Consider the following 21,617-nt stretch of genomic DNA (forward strand, 5'->3'; position numbering starts at 1 on the left):
TTGATTTGACCTCAGAAATGGAAAGTTATTGATTGTATATAATTAAGAGAAAATCAACGAATTACAAGCCAATAGCAATATACTTGCAGGATAATCACTAGTTTCAAAATTTTAACCATGTAGCTAGGTAGAATAAAATGCTTACTCATCATTTGAAAACTAAAAGGGTACAGAAGGTGGAAGACCTAGAAATACACATCTAAGAATCAAAGTAAGGCAACGAGTAGCCTTACTTCTGGAGAAATTTAAAAGACCACAAGACCTAGGAGTACAATTAGACATTTGGCCCAATGATTCTGATCTGCCATTTCATCATGGTTGATCCAATTTTCCCACTCAGTCCCAATGTCCTGCCTTCTCTCCCTATCCCTTCATGCCCCGACCAATCAAGAATCTATCAACCTCTGCCTTAAATATACATAAAGACTTCTACAGATTCACACTCTGGCTAAAGACAGCCTCCTGCATCTCTGTTCTAAAAGGACGCCCCTCTATTCTGAGGCTGTGTACTCTGGCCACCTCATTCAGAATCCTGAGGTGTACACCATCTGGTCCAAGTAGCTTATCTATCTTTTCTCAAGTCATGGTAACTTCACACACTTCATGACCCGACTCCTGGAACTTCCACCATACTGCTAGTGCCTTCTACAGTGAAGCCCAATGCAAAATACTTACTCAGTTCATCCACTACTTACTTGTCCCCAATTACTATTTTTCCAGCATCGTTTTCCAGCGGTTCGAGATCCACTCTCAACTCTCTTTTATACTTCATGCATCTGAAGAAAACTTTGGTATCCTCTTTAATATTATTGATCATCTTACTTTCATAATCCATCTTTACCTTCTTAATGACTTTCTATTGGTTTTTTAAAGCTTCCCAATCCTCTACTTTCCCACTAATTTTTGCTCTGTTATATGCCCTCTCTCTGGTGTTTATGTTGGCTTTGACTTCTCTTGTTATCCACAGTTGTCTCATCTGGCCTTTAGAATACTTCTTCCTCTTTGGGATGTATATATCCTGTGCCTTCCAAAATGCTTCCAGAAATTCCAGCCATTGCTGCTGTGTTGTCATCCTTGCCAATGTTCTTTTCCAATCAATTCTGGCCAACTCCTCTGTCATGCCTTTGGAATTCCATTTACTCCACTGTAATACTGATACATGTGACCTTAGTTTCACTTTCTCTATTTTCAGGGTGAATTTGATCATATTTTGATCAATTGTCCCTAAGGGTTCTTTTACCTTAAGATCTGTAATCAATTCTGCTTCATTGCACAACTCCCAATCCAGAACAGCTAATCCCCTAGTGGGCTCAACAATGAGCTGCTCTACAAAGCCATCTCATAGACACTCTAGAAATTCTCCCTCCTGGAATCTAGCGCCAACCAGATATTCCCAATCTACCTACATATTGAAGTCCCCATGGCTATTGTAACACTGCCCCTTTGGCATGCGTTTTCTATCTCCCGTTCTAATTCGTACGCCACATTCTTACTACTATTTTGGGGTCTGTATACAACTCCCATCAGGGTCTTTTTACCCTTGCAGATCCTTAGCTCTATCCACAGTGATTCAACACCTTCCAACCCTATGTCACCTCTTTCTAATGTCTTGATTCTCTGCCTTCCTGCCTATCCTCTCAATACAATGTGTATCCTGGGACATTAAGCTCCCACCTATAACCTTCTTTCAGCCATGATTCAGTGATGGCTACAACATCATACCTGCCAATCTGCAACTGTGCAGCAAGTTCCGATACTTTATTCTGTTACTGCACATTCAAATATAACACTTTCAGTCCTGTATTTATCCTTCTCGATTTTGTCCATCTTTTATGTTGCAACTCATCCTGTTGACTACAAATTTGCCACATCAACAGCCTCTCCTCACTACACATTGCCTGTTTCTAAACCAGCTACCTCATCTTCAGTACTATTACCCACCTTTCCTATGATGCATTGAAATACATGCAGCTCAGTACACCAGTTGATTCCTAACTTTGTCTGAGGTCTTACCGACATCTGCCTCCACAACCTCTCCCCTAACTGTTTGGCACTCTGGTTCCCACCCCCCTGCAGCTGCAGTTTAAACCCCATCGTGCAGCATTAACAGATCTTCCCGTTGGGTTATTAGTCCCTTTAGAGTTCAGTAAGCTTTGTACTGAATCTTTAAATTACACAAGACAATAATTATGAAATTAAATTCACCATAATATAAATAACAAATGGAGAAGTTGCAAAATGACTAAGATTAATACCAGAACTGAAAGAGGGCAGAAGGTTAAAGAAGCAGGAATAACAAGAAATCTTTATGATTACAGTGAATGCTATAGGAATCAAATGATCAGATTAAAAATGCTTATCTGACCTGTGAAATGCAAATAATACAAAAAGATATGATTATGGAGTTATGCAAAGAAGGCTGGGCTGAATTGACTGCTTCTATACTATACTAATATGATGCAAATCATCAGATCAAAAGGCAGATCTCAATTTTCTTAAAATTTAGAAATGAGTGAAGAGTTTTTCCACTCAACATTCAACTTTGTTCTTAACACTTCATGTACCATCTTGTTGTCTTACCAGTGGAAATCTCAGTATTTTCACTTAGGCCTCCACAGAGCGAGAATACAATATCTGGTAAATCGGAAGGTGAATCATAGAGGCATTCGGTGCCACTATCTATTGCCACACTTTCTATTGACTGTGGTGACTGAGAATCAGACTGCACATCTGATTCAGTCCATGGTTTAGAACTGCAGTCAAACTCACTGTAAGAGAAGAAAAACAAGTATATACTTTATTTTAATGTATGTTGCGTTAATGGGAATATTCAAAAATTTGTCATAATAAAACAGTCATAAATGTTTGCATCATTAGTATCCTTGAATTAAAGGACCATCAGCTTTATTTGTGACATATACATCACAACATACAGTGAAATATGCCACTTACATCAAATCAAATCAGCAAGGCTTGTGCTGGGGCAGCCCACAAGTGATGCTGTGCCTCAGGCATCTACTTAGCATATCCATAACTTACTAATCTTAACTATATATCTATGGAATGTGCGAAGAAATCAGAGCACCTAGAGAAAACACACACAGCATGAGGAGAATGCACAATATCCTTACAGACAGCAGTGGGAATCAAAACCCAATAAGGTGACTGCAGGCAGCATAAAGCAATTGTGCTAACCACCACAGTACCGTCTTCCTCAACCCATGGAAATTAAGTCTCTTCTGCCTGCACATGATCCACATACCTCCATTCCCTGCATATTCATGTCTATATAAAAGCCTTTTAAACAAGGTCTGCGGGGTGGGGGAAACTTCCCTCAGGCATACAGTGGCGCTAGAAAGCTTGTGAACCCTGCAGAATTTTCTTTATTTCTGCATAAATATGACCTAAAATGTGATCAGATCTTCACGCAAGTCCCAAAACTGGATAGAAAACACAATTAAATAAATAACACAAAAACATTGTACTTGTTCATTTATTTATTGAGCGAAATTATCCAATGTACATGTATCTGTTGGAAAAAACTATGTGAACTTTTGCTTTTGGTAATTGGTGTGACCCCCTTGTACAGCAATAACTTCAACCAAACGTTTCTGGTAGCTGTTGATCAGTCCTGAACATCAGCTTGCGGGAATTTAAAGCCATTCCTCTTTACAAAACTCTGGGATGTTGGTGGGCTTCCTTGCACTGCTTGTTTTAGATCCTTCCACAACATTTCTATAGGATTATGGTCGGACTTTTAGACAGCTATTTCAACACACAAATTTTCTTTTTAAACCTCAAAGTGAAGCCTTACCAGTTAATTTACTCTTGTCTTTCAGATAAATGTCTCGTTGCATTATCCAACTTCTATTAAACTCCAGGTGACGGACTGCTACCCTGACATTCTCAAGTAAAATGTTTTGATACAATATTGAATTTAATGTTTCCTCAACAATTACAAGCTGTCCAGACCCTGAGGCAACAAAGCAGCCCAAGACTATGATGCTCCTTCCACCATATTTCACAGTTGGGATGAGGTTTTGATGTTAGTGTGCAGTGCCCTTTTTCCTTCAAACATAGTGGTGGGCATTTTTGTCAAAAAGTTAAATTTCTGTCTCATCTGTTTATAGAACATTGTCCCAGAGGTGTTGTAGTACATCCAGTTGGTCTTTGTCAAACTTGAGATGAGCAGCAGTGTTTTCTTGGAGAACAGTGGTTTCCGTCCATGAACACCATTCTTGTTCAGTGTTTTTCTTCTAGTGGACGCATGAACAAAGACTTTAGCAAACTCTAGAGATTTCTGCAGGTCTTTTGCTGTTACCCTTGGGTTCTTTTTCAACTCCTTCAGCATTGCACATTGCGTTCTTGGTGTGATCTTTGCAGGAGCTTCACTCCTAGGAGAGTAGCAATCAGACTGAGTTTCCTCCATTTGTAGACAATTTCTGTTACTGTGTCTTTAGAAATGCTTTAGTAGCCTTTTCCAGCTTCATGCACTTCTACAATTCTTTTAAGCTCCTCTGAAAGTTGTTCTGATCGAGACATGGTGCACATAAACAGATCTTTCTTGAGAAGAGCAGGCTCTGTCAGGAACCTGACTTTGTCTGCCTTTTTTCTAGGGCAGGGCACCTTTTCAACCCACACCTTCAATCTCACCTTATTGATTGGAATATCGGACTCCAAATAGCTTTTGTAGAAGGTATTACCCAAGAGGTTCAAATACTTTTTCCAACAAATTCATGTAATTTTGGATAATTTTTCCTCAATAAATAAATGAACAAAAATAATGCTTTCATGTTCTTTATTTAATTGGGTTTTCATTATTTAGTCTTAGGACTTGTGTAGACCTGATTATATTTTAGTACATATTTATGCAGAAATAGAGAAAATTCTACAGGATTCACAAACTTTCTAGCACCACTGCAATTTTCCTCTTCTAACCTTATAGCCTTGGTATTTGATATTTCCACCATGGGGGAAAAAGATGCTGGCCAACTACCTCATCTATGCCTCACAATTTTATAACTTCTATCAGGACTCCCCTCAACCTCCCTTTGCTGCAGTTTGTCTAACAACTTCTTATAGCTCTTCTTAGTAAGCCTCTTCTCTATCTTTTCTAAATCATACACATCTTCCATGTAATGGGATGACCAGAATTGCACAGAATTCTCCAAATGCAGCCCAACTAAAGTTTTAAAAAGCTGCAATGTGACTTCTTTCCTATTGTACTCAATATATTGACAAATGCAAGCAAGCATGCCACCATTACCACCGTCTGCTTGGATATCCACTTACACGGAGTGATTCAGTGATGTGAGAAACAAGGAGAAGGCATGTTAACATACTACTTGAAAGCCCCAGGGAAATTACCAAGCATAAATTCCCAGTACAATAGTTCTTCCCTTTTGTAGTTATCAGTTTTGTACAAAACTGCATTTTATGTGAATGTACAGTTATTAAATAGCACAATTGAAAATTAGATATTGTTTTAATACTTGCACAACAATTTATAGATCAAATGCAATGGAAAGGATTTAAAAAGGCAGACAGCAGGGATGTGATGAAAGTCTTGTTTTGTGAATGCTTTATGTTGGGGGCTTTCCAAACTTTTTTTTTAATGCCATGGATCCCTACGATTAACCGCAGGTTGGGAACTCCTGTTTTAGGTGATCAATGAAGATGATAATCTAATGAAACCTAGCACCATTGAGCAAACAGATGTTGCAATATTAAATTCCAACAATAGATTACTGCTGCATGCACTACATGACAGCTGGAATAAAGGGAAAGGTACTGCTTAATCACCAAGGGACCTTAACTAATTGAAACTAGTAGCTTTAGGTATAAGAATTCAAAGCTTATGAGAATATACTTTATCTTGAACTGAATGTAAATTTTGCTAGTCAAATTGGCTGGGAATGAATATTATCTCAAACAAGTACAAAAGTCAGAATGGTTCTTGAACACTCAACAATTCTGTAGCACCTGGTCAAGTGCATGAATCATTAATGTGTAAATAATGAATCTTTATAGTTTGCATTGTAGAATATTTGAGAGGTAGAGCAAAAGATGGGATCGAATTCTCCACTGGTGACATATTTATCAGGAATTATAGAAACACAAAACTGACAGATGTTCACCCTGAAATATCATTTGACTGTGAGATAAACTGTAAAGTCAAATTTGATTTCCATTTACTGGAATCTGGAAAAAAAATAGAAATTTATCAGGGCACATTTAGAGAGCTGTTCGTGACCAGAAATGTCTGACATTTCTCTTTGACTTGCCTATATCAGTATTCCCAAACCAGCCTATCATAGAAGGTTGGCATGATGTAAAATCAAATGTTGGAATCACTCATCATACAGCATCTTTAAATTAACATTTCAGGTTGAGAACCCTTTGCCAAACAAAATAGCACCTTTTAGGAAAATAGCGAGCAGCAACCTCAGGTTCCAACACAGGCAGATCATCCAAATAGATGTCTTCAGGTCCTTGGTGCTGACTTCGTTTATGGAGACCTGTATAAACAAACAAATCTGACTTTTCATAAATAGCTTTAACAACTTTCTACACTCTCTAGTTATGCAAAAATCCTAAATACCTCTCAAATTACATTGTGGGTAAAATCCAAGAACATGTTATCTCTCTCAAACTCATATCAAATTCAAGAAGTTTCTCTGCACATGTGCATTAAAAATTTGAAAAGTTTTAGATGAGATCTTAAAGTTTTTTGCTTTCTGAAAGAACAATAGGCAAATACACTATCTTTGGCAATTTGATATCTTGCTAATTTTACAAATTCTGAACTATTTGATTCCATTATTTCTGGTTTCTGCCCAGGAACTACCTTGCACTTAAATTACAACCTTCTGGAAACATTAAGTTCAGCCACATCACTTACAATATAAAATAAACACAAGTAGGGCTCTTAACCAGTTCTACTTTTCAACAAAGTTCAAAGTACATTTATTATCATAGTATGTATGTTATATACAACCTTGAGACTCATCTCCTTATAGGCAACCAAGACAAAGAAACCTATTAGGTTTTTTGTCTTGGTTGCCTATAAGGAGATGAGTTTTAAAAAGACCATCAAACATCCAATGTGTAGAAAAAAACTAATTGTGCAAACAACAAAAGCAAGCAAATAACAAGTTCATGCCTGACTTTTTCTACTTGATCCTCTTATCCCTTAGACTCTCCAAAAGTCAATCAATTCCCATTTTAAATGCAATCATTTTTCACGCCTTGAGCTGCTCATGTTTGGAATTTGCACAGTCCCCATATGCTTGTACTGCTATGCTGCATGCTCTGATTTTTGCCCACAGCCCAACAATATGCAGGTTGTAGATAATTTAGCAATGGTAAGTTGCCCGTATGTATAGTTGGATAGCAAAAAGGTTGAGAACACGGGGAAAATTATTAGAGGAAAGCCTTGCTCTGTTAAGCTGGTATAGTCTCGTTGTGTTGCAAGGTCTCCTGATTGAACCCAATGGGCATCCAGGGTACAAAATTCCAAAGATCTGCCACAATGAGTGAAGAAATTTTTCCTCACAGTCCATAAGATATTGGAGCAGAATTAGACCATTCAGCCCATTGCGTCTGCTCCACCATCTGATCATAGCTGATCCATTTACCTAATCTCTGTCTTTTTCCCCTTGACCTTTCACACTCCAACGTATCAAGAATCCATCAATGTCCACCTTAAATGCACTCAATGACCTGGCTTCCACAAGTGCCTGTAGCAATTAATTCCACAGATTCATCATGATCTAGCAAAAGAAATTCCTCCTTATCTCTGTCCTAAATGGATGCCCTCTACTTTAAGGCTATGCCCTCTGGTCCTAACCTCTTCCACTATAGAAAACATCTTCTCCCCATCCACTCTGTCCAGGCCTTTCAACATTGAATAGGTTTCAATGAGATTCCCCCCCATCATTCGTCCAAATTCTAGCAACTACAGGCCCAGAGCCATCAAACGCTCCTTATACAATAAGCCTTTCAATCCTAGAATCATTTTTGTGAACCTCCTTTGAAACCCCTCCAATGTCCAACATATCTTTTCTTAGATAAGGAACCCAAAACTACTCACAATACTCCAAGTGAGGCCTCACTAGTGCCTTAAAAAGACTCAGCATTACACCCTTGTTTTAATATCTAGTCCTCCCGAAATCAATGATAACATTGCATTTGCCTTTCTCGCCACAGACTCAACCTGCAGGTTTCACCTTTAGGGAATCCAGTATGAGGACTCCCAAGTCCCTTTGCACTTTGGATTTTTGAATTTTCTCCCCATTTATAAAATAGTACACTTCCATTCCTTCTACCAAAGTGCATGACTGTACACTGCCTGACATTATTCCATCCACCACTTCTTTGCCTGTTCTGCTAATCTAAGTTCTTCTACAGTCTCCCTGCTTCCTCAATAGTACCTGCCCCTGCATCTATCTTCATATCACCTGCAAACTAGGCCAGAAAGCCATCAATTCCATCATCCAAATCATTGACATACAACCTAAGAAGAAATGGACCCAACACCGACCACTGTGGAACACCACTAGTCACCAGCAGCCAACCAAGAAAGGCTCCCTTTATTCCCACTATTTTGCCTCCTACCAAACTGCCACTGCTTTATGCATGCCTTTATCATTCCTGTAATCCCATGGGCTTGTACCTTGTTAAGCAGCCTCATGTGGGGCACCTTGTCAAAGGCCTTCTGAAACTCGAAATACACAACATCCACTGATTCTGTTTTGTCTATCCTGCTTGTTATTTCTTCAAATAATTCCAAGAAATTTGTCAGGCAAGATTTTCCTCTGACTGATTTTATCATGTGCCTCCAAGTATCTCCAAACCTCAGACTTAACAATCAACTCCAACATCTTCCCAACCAGAGGTCAGACTAACTGGCTTATTATTTTCTTTCTTCTCTCTCCATCCCTTCTTGAAGAGTGGAGTGACATTTGCAATTTTCCAGTCTTCCAGAACCATGCCAGAATCTAGTGATTCTGGAAAGATCGTTATTAATGCCTCCACAATCTCTTCAGCTACCTCTTTCAGAACCCCTGGGTCCATCTGGTCTGGTTGAATTATGCACCTCCAGATTTTTCAGCTTCCCAAGTACCTTTTCCCTAGTAATAACAACTATACTAACTTCTGACCCATGACACTCTCACCCTTCTAGGATACTGCTAGTGTCTTCCACAGTGAAGACATGCAAAATACCTATTCAATTCATCTGCCGCTTCCTTGTCCCTTGTACTATCTCTCCCCAGTGCCATTTTCCAGCAGTCCAATATCTATCCTCGCCTCTCTTTTGCTCTTTAAGTACATGATAAAACCTTTGGTAATCTCTTTGATATTATTGGCTAGCTTGTCTTCATATTTCATCATTTTGCTCCTTTTGGCTTTTTAGTTGCCTTCTGTTGATTTTTAAAAGCTCCCCAGTAGGCTAACTTCCCACTAATTTTTGCTCTATTATATGCCTTCTCTTTGGGCTTTTATGTTGGCTTTGACATTTCTTGTGAGCCACAGTTGTGTCATCCTACCTTTAGGATACGACATCTTTGAGATGCTCCCAGAAACTCCAATAATTGCTGCTCTGCTGCCACCCCTGCTTGTGTCCCCTTTCAATCATTGATGGCCAGCTCTCTCTTATACCTCTGTAATTTGTTTTACTCCACTGTAATACTGATACATCTGACTTCAGCTTCTTTCTCTTAAATTGCAGGGCAAATTCTATCTTATTATAATCACTATCACCTAAGCTCCCTAATCAAACCCAGTTCATTACAACACGCCCAATCCAGAATAGCTGATGACCTAGGTTCAACCACCAGTTGCTCTAAAAAGCCATCTCAAAGGCATACCAGAAATTCTTCCTCTTAGGATCCAGCACCAACCTGATTTTCCCCATCTACTGCATATTGAAATCCCCCATAACTATAGTAACATTGCTCTTTTGACACACAAATTCTATTTCTTGTTGTGATTTGTAGTGCATATTCTGGCTACTGTTCAGAGGCCTATATATAACTCCCATCAAGGTCTTTTTATTTTTACAGTTCCTTACTTCCATCCATAATGATACTACATCTTCCAACTGTGAGTCACCTTTTTTCCTAAGGATTTGATTTCATTTCTTAAACCAACAGAGCCAAGCCACCCCCTTTGCCTACTTGCCTGTTCTTTCGATACAATGTGTATCCTTGAATGTTAAGCTCCCAACTATGATCTTCTTTCTGCCACAACTCAGAGATCCCCACAACGTCATACCTGCCAAGCTCTAAATATGCTACAAGATCATCTACCTTATTCCATATACTGTGCATTCAAATATAACATCTTCAAGTCCTGTATTAGTCATCCTTTTCAATTTTGTCTCCCTATTATATTGCAACTCATCGTACTGATTGCAATTTTGTTCCATCATTTGCTTGTCCTTCCTGACAGTCACACTACACACTGCCTCTGCTTTTATACCAACTGCCCCTTTACATCCCTTATCACGCAGGGTCACATCCTTCTACCAAATTAGCTTAACCCATCCCTAACTGTTCTAGTAAACCTGAGTGTGAGGACAATGGTCCCTTTCGGGTTAAGGTGTAGCCCGTCACTTTTATACACACTCAAATAGCTTCCCCTTATTTGGGGGGCTAAGTCATAGTTGTAGATTAATCACCCAGCATTCCTTCTATTGAAAATGTGTCCTGTTTTTGGCAAGGTCTCATCAAGGCTCTACATAATCGTAGAAAGACATTATCCCTGCACTCAAACCTTCTTGAAAATAAACCCAAAAGGCCACGTGCTTTTGTAATTACCTGCTGCACTTTTGTGTTAAGTTTTCTGAAGTCCCTTTGAACATCATTTCCCAATCTCTCATCATTTTAAATACTCGGTTTTCTGAATTTTCTACCTGGGTTGACAACCTCATTCATCCACACTGTACTTCATCCCAAACACTCCTATTTATATTTCCTATTTCCTATTTCTATTTCTATTTCTTGCCTCTTTATATTCTCATTACTACTGATATTTCCATTTAATTTAGTTTCACCAGCAAATTTTTAAATTGTTATATTTGGTCCCATCAGTGATATTCTTTGTGAATCTTGATGCATTTTCCAGTAGTTACAGCCTGAAAACCCCAGAAGACCAGCTGATCATTACCATTTTCCCACTGTTAACTTATTCTCATTCCACGCTAGGGTATTTCCCCAGTTCTATGCGCTCTAATCCTGCTCATCAATTTCCAATGTGGAACCTTATTAAAAGACCTTTTAAAATCCAAGTACTTCATATACATCAATTTTCCCTTATCAACTCCACTAAACAAGTCCTCCATTTCCCCCCCAAATTAATCAAATATTATTTTTCTTTCATAAATCTACATTAATTCTGCCAGTTTCTTTACATCACATGATTAGAGCATTTTCCAAGATGCCGATATGACGCCAACAGTTAGTGGTGCATAGGGATCTAGTCATATCTAACATGACAACCTTTTAAGAGTAGGATTGTAGGATCAGTTTTAAAATCACTGTCACCAGCAACTGAACCTTAAAGAGCCTGAAACTGATAATTTCATTACAACTTTCACTTGCCCCCCTACTCCAAGATGCCTTATAAAATGTGTCATGTCACCTGCTCTAATATTGACTATTGCAGTTCAATCCCACTTTTCGACAGTTTTCCCTGTATTGTATCTGGGATATTCTGCCAACTTGTATTTGGATAGCATCCTCAAGTGGTGGATGCCAGTGATAGTAGCATGCCCTGCATAGATCATGGATCAGTAATCATGGAGAAAAATACAGTTCAAAACAGATTCCACAATTCTTAAGATAGATTTTAATTGCATTCAGGCAGACAAATGTTATTACTCTACAGAGTGTCTCAAATTTGGCTTCAACGCAATGCCCAAGCATGTAGCAGCAAAATGTACAGATAGATACCACTCTGTAAACTATGACTCAAGATAAACAATCTTTCCCTGCATTTTCCATTGCGAGCTCAGTATTTCATCAGCAAAAAGATGGAAACAATCTTCCTTACACCTTGGATATTATAGACGCGAACAAGAGGGCTATTTCTTTTCAAAATATATTACCTTTTTTCTTTGATGGAGAATCTAATTTTGCAAAAACTGAAGGCTGCATTCCAGAGTCTGTAGGGATTCTGTCCATTTGAGATACCACAGTCATTTTAGATGCTGGGTTGCTCTGCTGAAGTGGGGATTGTGCAAGTATTTCAGTAGATATTTCCTTTGAGGATATAACTGTGCTGTCAGTGATTGTCTGGCTATTGTTCACGTGTGTTCTCGGCTCAGGTTTCAATAAAGTATGAGTTGTGCTTTCCCCATCAGTTACATCCACATCCATGGCAGCAGAACTGAGGATGACCCTGAAGTGAGTGTTTTCAGATGGTGTAATTGTGAGGGCTCTTGGTTGTTCCTGTTTCTCTACTTTATTCACCTAAAACATTTAAATCAGACACTGGTCACTTCACCTGCATGTTAAGGAAACAATTTTAAATCCACTTAACAAAGCACATAATAAAATTTAACCAAATCACAAACTTATCAGTTAAGAGAATGGATTAGGTGACCCCGACGGCCCAAACGATATTTGAGCCGAAGATGAATGACACCGTATCTGTTCATGCAGTTTTGTTAAAACTGCCAAGCTTCTGGATGCTGCGACCTCACCTATGGTTCCAGCAAGCAGAAGCCCAATTCCACATTCGGCAGATAACCTCGGATGCCACAGGTTACTACTACGTGGAGAGCTCCCTCGACCAGGAGACAGCCGCCCAGGTTGAGGGGTTCAATACAGTTGCCCCCGGAGAACGGCAAATACACAGAATTCAAAGCCCTACTCATAAGGACTTTCGGACTCTCATGGCGTGAGCGAGCTGCCCGCTTACTGCACCTGGATGGTCTGGGGGACAGGCCGCCGTTGGCTTTGATGAACGAGATGCTGTCCCTGGCTGGAGGTCACAAGCCCTGCCTCATGTTTGAGCAGGCGTTCCTGGAGCAGCTGCCCGAGGACATACGCCTGCTGCTGTCCGACGTGGATTTCAGCGACCCCCTGGAAGGTGGCAGTCCGGGCAGACGTGCTGTGGAAAGCCAAGAAGGAGAGTGGGGCATCCGTCGCACAGATCACCAGGCCACACTCCCGGCAGCAAACCAGACCAGGCCCGGCTGCACAGCCCAGAAGTAGAAGTGAGGAGACCAACCAACAATGGTGCTTCTACCACCAGCGGTGGGGCGCAGAAGCCCGCCCTGCAAGTTCCCGGGAAACGCCAGGGCCAGCCGCCGCTGATGGCTACGGCGGCTGGCCATCAGAATAGCCTCCTGTATGTCTGGGACAAGCAGTCGGGACGCCGCTTTTTGGTCGACACCGGAGCCGAGATCAGCATCTTACTTCCGACAAGTTACGACACCCGCAACAGAACACCGGGTCTCACCAAGGGCTGCGAACGGCAGCACAGTAAGGACCTACGGCACCCATATGGTGCAGCTACAGTTCAGTTCCAGCCGGTTCACGTGGGACTTCACACTGGCTGCTGTAGCCCAACCGCTCCTGGGAGTGGATTTTTTGCGAGCTCACAGCCTACTGGTCGACCTGCAAGGGAGGAGACTGGTCCACGCCGAGACTTTTCAAACGTTCTCCCTGGGTGAAGCCCAGTTGCCAGCCCCACACCTGGACTCCATCACGCTGTCCGACAACGACTTCACCAGAGTCCTGGCGGATTTCCCATCGGTTCTGGCACCACAGTTCACGGCAGCCATGCCCAGACATGGCGTACAGCACCACATCCCGACACAAGGATCACCCCTCCACGCCCATGCTTGAAGGCTTCCCCCGGACAAGCTTCGACTGGCGAAGGAGGAGTTCAAGAGGATGGAGGAATTGGGGATCATACGGCGGTCCGACAGCCCATGGGCCTCCCCCCTGCACATGGTGCCCAAAGCAACAGGGGGCTGGAGACCATGCGGCGACTACCGCAGGCTGAACGAGGCTACAACACCGGACTGCTACCCTGTGCTGCACATTCAGGACTTTGCAGCAAACCTGCATGGCGCACGGATCTTCTCCAAGGTAGACCTCGTCCAGGGATACCATCAAATCCCGATGGATCCGGACGCTGTCCCCAAAAAGGCACTGATCACCCCGTTCAAGTTCCTCCGCACGCCGTTCGGCCTAAAGAATGCCACACAGACGTTCCAGCGGTTAACGGACGCGGTGGGACGCGACCTGGACTTCACTTTCATCTATTTGGACGACATCCTCATAGCCAGCAGCAGTCGTCAGGAGCATCTGTCCCACCTCCGTCAACTCTACGCCCGACTGAGTGAATACGGCCTGACAATCAACCCGGCCAAATGCCAGTTCGGGCTCGACACCATTGACTTCCTGGGCCACAGGATTACTAAAGATGGGGCAACCCCTCTGCCCACCAAGGTAGACGCGGTCCGCCATTTCCCCCGACCCAACACAATCAAAGGCCTTCAGGAATTCGTGGGTATGGTGAATTTCTACCACCGCTTCCTCCCCTCAGCAGCCCGAATCATGCACCCCCTGTTTGCCCTGATGTCGGGTAAGGCCAAGGACATTACCTGGGACGAGGAGTCCGCCGCTGCTTTCGTTAAAACCAAAGAAGCCTTGGCAAATGCTGCGATGCTAGTGCACCCCAGAACGGACGTCCCTACCGCCCTCACAGTGGACGCATCGAACATGGCAGTCGGTGGGGTGCTGGAACAACTCATCAAGGGTCGCTGGCAACCCCTGGCGTTTTTCAGCAAACACCTATGACCACCTGAGCTCAAATACAATGTTTTCAACCGGGAACTATTGGCATTATACCTGGCAATCTGGCATTTCAGGTACTTCTTAGAAGGTAGGCCCTTCACCGCATTCACAGACCACAAACCGCTTACCTTTGCGTTCACGAAAGCATCCGACCCCTGGTCGTCCCGACAGCAGCGACATCTGTCCTACATCTCTGAATACACGATGGATATCCGGCATGTCTCGGGAAAGGACAATGTCATGGCGGACGCTCTCTCCAGACCTGACATCCAAGCCCTGTCCCAGGGGGTAGAGTATGAAGCACTGGCAGAGGCGCAGCAGGCAGACGAGGAGATCCCTAGTTACAGGACTGCAGCCTCCGGTTTGCAGCTCCAGGACCTCCCTGTAGGCCCAGGTGAGAGGACCCTACTCTGTGACGTCACCACCGGCCAACCCTGCCCCATTGTCCCGGCGGCCTGGCGGCGGCGCCTTTTCGACTCCATTCACAACAACCGTCCAGATGGTCTCCAACAGGTTCGTTTGGCACAGACTCTGCAAGCAGGTCAGTGAATGGGCCAAAACGTGCATGCACTGCCAAACAGCCAAGGTGCAGCGGCACACCAAAGCTCTGCCGCAGCAGTTCCACCCCACCCACCGGCGTTTCGACCACATTCATGTGGATATCGTGGGCCCTCTGCCAGTGTCGCGAGGAGCGCGGCACCTCCTCACTATCGTGGACTGGTTCACAAGATGGTCAGAGGCGGTCCCGCTCACCGACACCACCTCCGAATCTTGTGCCCGGGCACTAATCGCAACCTGGGTATCTCGCTTTGGTGAACCGGCCCACATTACCTCCGACAGAGGTGCCCAGTTCACCTCCAGCCTGTGGTCAGCTATGGCCAGCCTTTTGGGGACACAGCTGCACCACACAACTGCCTACCACCCACAGTCCAATGGACTGGTGGAGCGTTTCCACCGTCACCTAAAGTCGGCTCTCATGGCCCGCCTGAGAGGACCTAACTGGGTGGACGAGCTTCCCTGGGTCCTGCTCGGAATCCGCACGGTGCCCAAAGAGGATCTGCACACTTCGTCAGCCGAGTTGGTGTATGGCGCACCCCTGGTCGTCTCAGGAGAGTTCATACCAGCCCCAAGGGGGCAAGAGGAAGAACCCGTAGCAGTCCTGGACAGACTACGTGAGAGGCTCGGTAACCTGGCCTCCATACCCACTTCGCAGCATGGGCAGAACCCGACCTGCGTACCCAAAGACCTGTGGAACTGTAAGTTCGTTTTTGTATGACGGGGCGGACACCAGACACTGCTACAATGGCCCTAAGAGGGGCCATTTATGGTGATCAGAAACAATGGGTCCACATTCGTGCTGGACATTAGGGGGAAAGAGGAGGTTTTCACAGTGGGACTCAAACTGGCCCATGTGGACTTGGCGCAGCCGGTCGAAATTCAGGCACCGCGGCGCAGAGGCAGACCTCCTAAACAGGGACTGACCCAGAGTGAGGACATTGGGGGGTGTATCGCTGGTTCTGGGTGGGGGGGGGGTTATGTGGAGACCCACTTCCCAGCGCACTCGAACCAGCTCACAAAGTGGCGCGCGCCGGCATTGAGGCCGGTCCCAAAAAGGGCGCCAAGTCTGCTTCACCAGCAAGGGGAAAAGCCCTCGCGCGGGACGGGACTGTGAATATGCGCCCCCTACAGCATTCCCACCCGGGGAGGGTCGGAACAGGAAGGCTTTAAAGCGAGGCCGCGGTTTGAATAAACCTCTTTTGCAACTGCAGCTCACCGACTACGTGTCGTTATTTCAGCCTGCGTGTAGCACACTGCTACAATGTCATAAAAATGCCAGGTCTTCCTAGTCTACCACTTCTCTGATCATGGATTTAGTTCATACGTGCTTCATTCCTCTCGTGATAGCATGCAATACTGGCAATGACCTGAAAATCTTAGAATTTTTCTGTAGCAAACCACAATTTTATTCCATCATACCGTCATTAATACAACAAAAACTTCAGATATTGAAATAGTCACATACTTCATGATGAAAAGCAGTAATTTTTTCATCCTTGGCATTTCAGAAAACTCTAAATGCTTTTTAGACAAGCTTTTTCCCAAAAAATTTCCTTATGAGGTGTATGTACCAAAAAGGCATGACTTTACAGTAATACATCAGTTAGAGAAGACGGCAGTTACTCAACATATAACAAATATCTCCATTGGAAACTTAAGCATGTAATTAAATTCATTACCCTTGTTGATTCTGGAAATCCTCCCCATGACCACTTTATGTGGGACTCAGACATCAGCCTGTCTGTTGGTTTCACTATTAATTCAGAATCACTTTTAGGTGAAACAAGCTCGGGGAAGGATCCTCTAAATGAAAGAAAAACAAAAAAGAAAGAATATATTTGTAATAGAAGGAATAGAATTTTAGAAGCAATAAATCTGTTAGTGACTCTAAATGTCACAAAATTATTTTGCTCAAAATAACATTAATATTCTCGGCATATATACAGAAAAATAATTTTAAGAGGTTTTCAGCACATAGCAAGTATTAAACCTGGAATTCTGTTGATCTATTTGGCTCAGGTCCCTACCACAGATATATTTGCAATCAAGCTCAAGAGAAATGGCTAGCCTACATTTATTTCAGGAATTATTTTATAAAGCTTCCAAAGCAAAAGCAGAACTTGCATTGCTTGAATTTTCAGAACTATTCTTAATGGTAGAGGAACAGCTTGTGTCTGCTTGCCTCAGAAATACAGTGCTACAGCTGGAGAATATCAAACCTTCATGTTCTTGTTACTTTTGCATTTCCTTTTAATAGCTGCGATATTTCCTTTTAATAGCTCAATTTCAGTGGAAATGGCAATTCATTAAATGTACTACTTAAGGCAGAAAATGGTAACAATCATGAAGTCATTCTCAGCATAATGTCTTTGTTCACATATGGTTATTATTCCAGGATTTAAATTCATAGGTAAAGTGCAAATTAGCTTTCATTAAGCACTTGGGAAAGCCTGGAGAAAAGATATGAAAAGCAGTACTAACTTTTCTTACGTTATGAAGCTCCATCTTTCAGTTCAGAAATATCTCTGCACATCATAATCAACACGGTCAAACAAACCTCTATCAATACTTTTCAATAGTATGCTTATCTGAATGAGGTACTGCATATGTTACTTTAGACAAGGTAGCAATCTAAGTTTAGGAACATTTCCAAGTTCCATTAACATTTATAAAATGTAAACTATGTAAATTATTCAATGACTGCTACTTGAATCTACAAGTTAAATTTACTATCAAAGTACATAAAACCCTAAGATTAGATTTTTTTGCAGGTATACACAGTAAATCCAAGAAACAATAGATCAATGAAAGACCACATCCAACAAAATGGACAAACAACCAACGTGCAAAGGACAACAAACTGTGAAAATGTGAAAGAGAAAAAATAATAAATAAATAAACAATATATATTGAGAACATGAGATGAAGAGACCTTGAAAGTGAGTCTACAGGTTGTGGGAACAATTCAGCGATGGGTTAAGTGAAGTTATCCTTTCTGGTTCACAACCCTGATGGTTCAGAGGTAATAGTTGTTCCTGAACTGGTGGTGTGGGTCCTGAAGCTCTTATTCCTTCTTCCTGATGGCAGCAGTGAGAAGAGAGTATGGCCTGGAAGGTGGGAGTCCTCGATGATCGATACTGCTTTCCTGTGACAGCATCAGTGTAGATGTGCTCACTGGTGGGGAGGGTTTTATCCATGATGGACTGGGCTGTATCCACTACTTTTTGTAGGATTTTCAATCAAGGACACTTGTGTTTTCATTCCAGGCCGTGATGTAGCCAGTCAGGATACTCTCCATCTTATATCTATAGAAATCTGTCAAAGTTTGAGATGGCATGCCAAATCTTCACAAACTTCTAAGTAGAGGTGCTGCCATGCTTTCTTTGTAATGGTACCTACGTGCTGCACCCAGGACAGATCCTCTGAATTGATAACGTCAAGGTATTTAAAATTGCTGATCCACCTGACCTCTGATCCCTCGATAAGGACTGGCTCAAGGACCTTCAGCTTTCTCCTCCTGAGTTCAATAATCAGCTCCTTGGTCTTGTTGACATAGAGTGAGAGGTTGTTGTTGCAACACCACTCAGCCAGATTTTCAATCTTCATCCTATAAGCTGATTCACCCTCACCTTTGATTTGGCCAATGACAGTGGTGTCATCAGCAAACTTAAATATGACATTAGAGATGTGCTTAGTCATAAGCACTTAGTCATAAGTTTAAAGCCACTGACAAAGAAAAATATCTGCAATTTTAAAAACACTGCTACGATATATACTATATGCAAAATGATTAGAAGAAAAGTTTGTCATAATTTTCTTTGACTTAGTACTGCAAGACATACCTCTCAACTGGAGACAAGTCACCATCAGAATGTGAGTAACTGATATGCTGAAAAGCTGGAGAATCTTTCAACTCATTATCCTTCAAGGAATATATCGGACCCCTGGAAAAAGAAAACAATTGCATATCCTTTAAAATTATTAGCATAAACTTTCACAAGTAATTTAAAAAAAGATCATATTTACAACTATTTCAGGTTTTCCAGATAACCTAAATTTTTAAAAAAAATGCACAATGGAGTGTTTTCACCGGGTTATTTCTGGTTCTCAGGAGAGCAATCCCATCACTCTCATTTCCACTCCCCTTATTTTCCCCTATTTTTCCCAACTTCATAAAAACATAAATCAAGAATATGTTAAGTGTAATGTGCTGTGGCCTGAAGCTAATAATTTAATTATTAACTCATCCAGCAACTCATTTCACAATTCACAGGAGTTTTCTTCCCTGCTATGTTGTTGTTCTGCTTGGACAAGTAACATTTTTTTTAAAGGTCATTTATTCACCCAATTTGTAAATCTATTGAATCTTCTGCATGGTAAACCATTTAATTGCAAAACTGTTGACTGGCACCAACAGTAGACTGCTCTTTTATTCTCAGCAAAAGCCCAAGGTATAGTTTGCCAAAAGCCAATAAAAACTAGGTGCTTAAGGAGCCTTTTTAAAATAAAAAGTTGAAACTACAAGATGAAACAACCTGGAAGAGTGGGTTGGCTTGTCTTCCTCAGAACTCATGTCCATTTCAAATATCTCTTCACTTCCACCAGAGGTGCGATCTTCCTTTTTGCCATCTGATTTAAATTTTTTCTTACGCCGCTTTTTCTTCTTCCCTGAGCCGGAGCACACTACACTCTCAGGGTCTGCTTCCTGGACAACATTCTCCAAATTCTGATCTTCCATTAGGTCGGCTCCAGACTTCTCCAAGTTCATATCCTTGAAGAACTGCCCTTCTTCTGTATGGATGGGAGAAGTGGCCAAGTGAGGAGGAACTTCTTCCTAATTGAATAAAAATTGGCAGCCTGTTCACAATGCAGAATTTTCTCAATTGCAGACTAGAAATTACTTGCTCAAAATATCTTTAAATGTAGTCTCAAATTAAAAGAAATAAGGAGTCTTTAACCCAAATCTACACAAATTGCTACTACCTCTTTCATGATCAATGACTTAAGTTTGAGCAGCAGCCAATCAGTGATTGGAAGTGGAAGAAGACATAGTTCACTCAGGTTTGGTAATTGAGTACATAAGGCATTGATTCGTGGCAGCTTGGTGTTTGAGGAGCAACCAGTGATTGGAATTGATGGGCAAGAGCAAATAAAAGCAAGTTGGGGCAAGTGGATCAGCCTTTGTTTGAGTAGACAGTGTTAGAGTGGTTATTTGAGCCTTTAGCTCCAAGGTTTCAGCATGGAGAAGCTTGAGTGAGAGTAACAGAAGAACTGTAGGTAGATTCCTTCCCCCGCCCCCTCCCACACCCCAGCGCAGTTTAGTTATTGCTTCAGTTTAGAATAGTATGGATGCCAGGTAGGATAGTTGAATACTCCTCTTGCAAGATATGAGAAGGTAGTGAGATCTCCAGTATCCCTGACAACTTGACCTGCAAGAAGTGCATCCAGCTGCAATTTCTAACATACCACATTAGGAGTTGGAGCTGGAACTGGATGAACTCCAGATCATTCAGGAAGCTCAGCAGGTGATAGGACATTTAGAGAGGTAGTTACACTCAAGGTGCAAGACTCAGGAGAATGGGTGACAGTAAGGAATTCTGTGGACGAGAACGAAATTCCCCAATGGTATGTTCCAGGGTCTGGGACATCTCAGATCGAGAGTTCAGCATTCTTGAGAAGGGCAAGCATCCACAGGCTGTGGTCCATGTAGGTACCTGCGACATAGGTAGGAAGAGGGACAAGGTTCTACAAAATTAGTTCAGGGAGTTAGATGCTAAGTTAAGGACAGGACCTCCAGGGTTGTGATCTCAGGATTGTTACCCATGCCTCATGCTACTGAGGCCAGAAATTGGAAGATCTACCACTTGGTTAAAAAGATGGTGTAAGAGGGAGGGTATCAGATTTTTGGATCATTGGGCTCTCTTCCAAGGAAGGTGGGACCCATGGAGAAGAGATAATTTGCACCTGAACTGCAGGGGGCCTAATTGCCTAGTGGGAAGGTTTGCTAGTACTGCACAGGGATGTTTAAACTTGAGTAGCAGGTGGATGGGGACCATTATGCTAGAACAATTAGTGGAGAAGCTGCGGAGGCAGATTTTGTTACAACCTCAAACAAAGTCAGGAATCAAAAGGTTGAATATGGTGGGACTAATGTTCTGAGTTGCGTATATTTCAATGCAAGCAGTATTGTAGAAAAGGTAGATGAGCTCAGGGCATGGACCAACATATGGAATTATGATATTGTAG

At 42.3% G+C, this 21,617-nt stretch overlaps 1 protein-coding gene across 6 annotated transcripts in view; it reads right to left on the bottom strand.

The window, feature by feature from the left end:
- The window catches only part of lpin2 (lipin 2), a 115,626-nt gene that overhangs the window by 25,815 nt on the left and 68,194 nt on the right, over window positions 1-21,617 (bottom strand). For 5 of the 6 annotated variants that reach the window (XR_012098739.1, XM_073043711.1, XM_073043721.1 and 2 more), the window contains exons 4-9: window positions 19,907-20,205; window positions 19,214-19,315; window positions 17,051-17,174; window positions 12,110-12,473; window positions 6,419-6,536; window positions 2,581-2,768 (exon numbers count right to left, since the gene is read on the bottom strand). Coding sequence is in view for 5 of the 6 variants with exons in the window: in XM_073043711.1 (XP_072899812.1) it covers window positions 2,581-2,768; window positions 6,419-6,536; window positions 12,110-12,473; window positions 17,051-17,174; window positions 19,214-19,315; window positions 19,907-20,205 (1,195 nt within the window). In the remaining variant the exon portion in view is untranslated. The remainder of the gene's footprint in view (window positions 1-2,580; window positions 2,769-6,418; window positions 6,537-12,109; window positions 12,474-17,050; window positions 17,175-19,213; window positions 19,316-19,906; window positions 20,206-21,617) is intronic. The other variant, XM_073043702.1, reaches the window with a different exon arrangement.

The sequence above is a fragment of the Hemitrygon akajei genome, chromosome 1, assembly GCF_048418815.1.
Source record: "Hemitrygon akajei chromosome 1, sHemAka1.3, whole genome shotgun sequence".
In the NCBI taxonomy this organism is placed as follows: Eukaryota; Metazoa; Chordata; class Chondrichthyes; order Myliobatiformes; family Dasyatidae; genus Hemitrygon; species Hemitrygon akajei.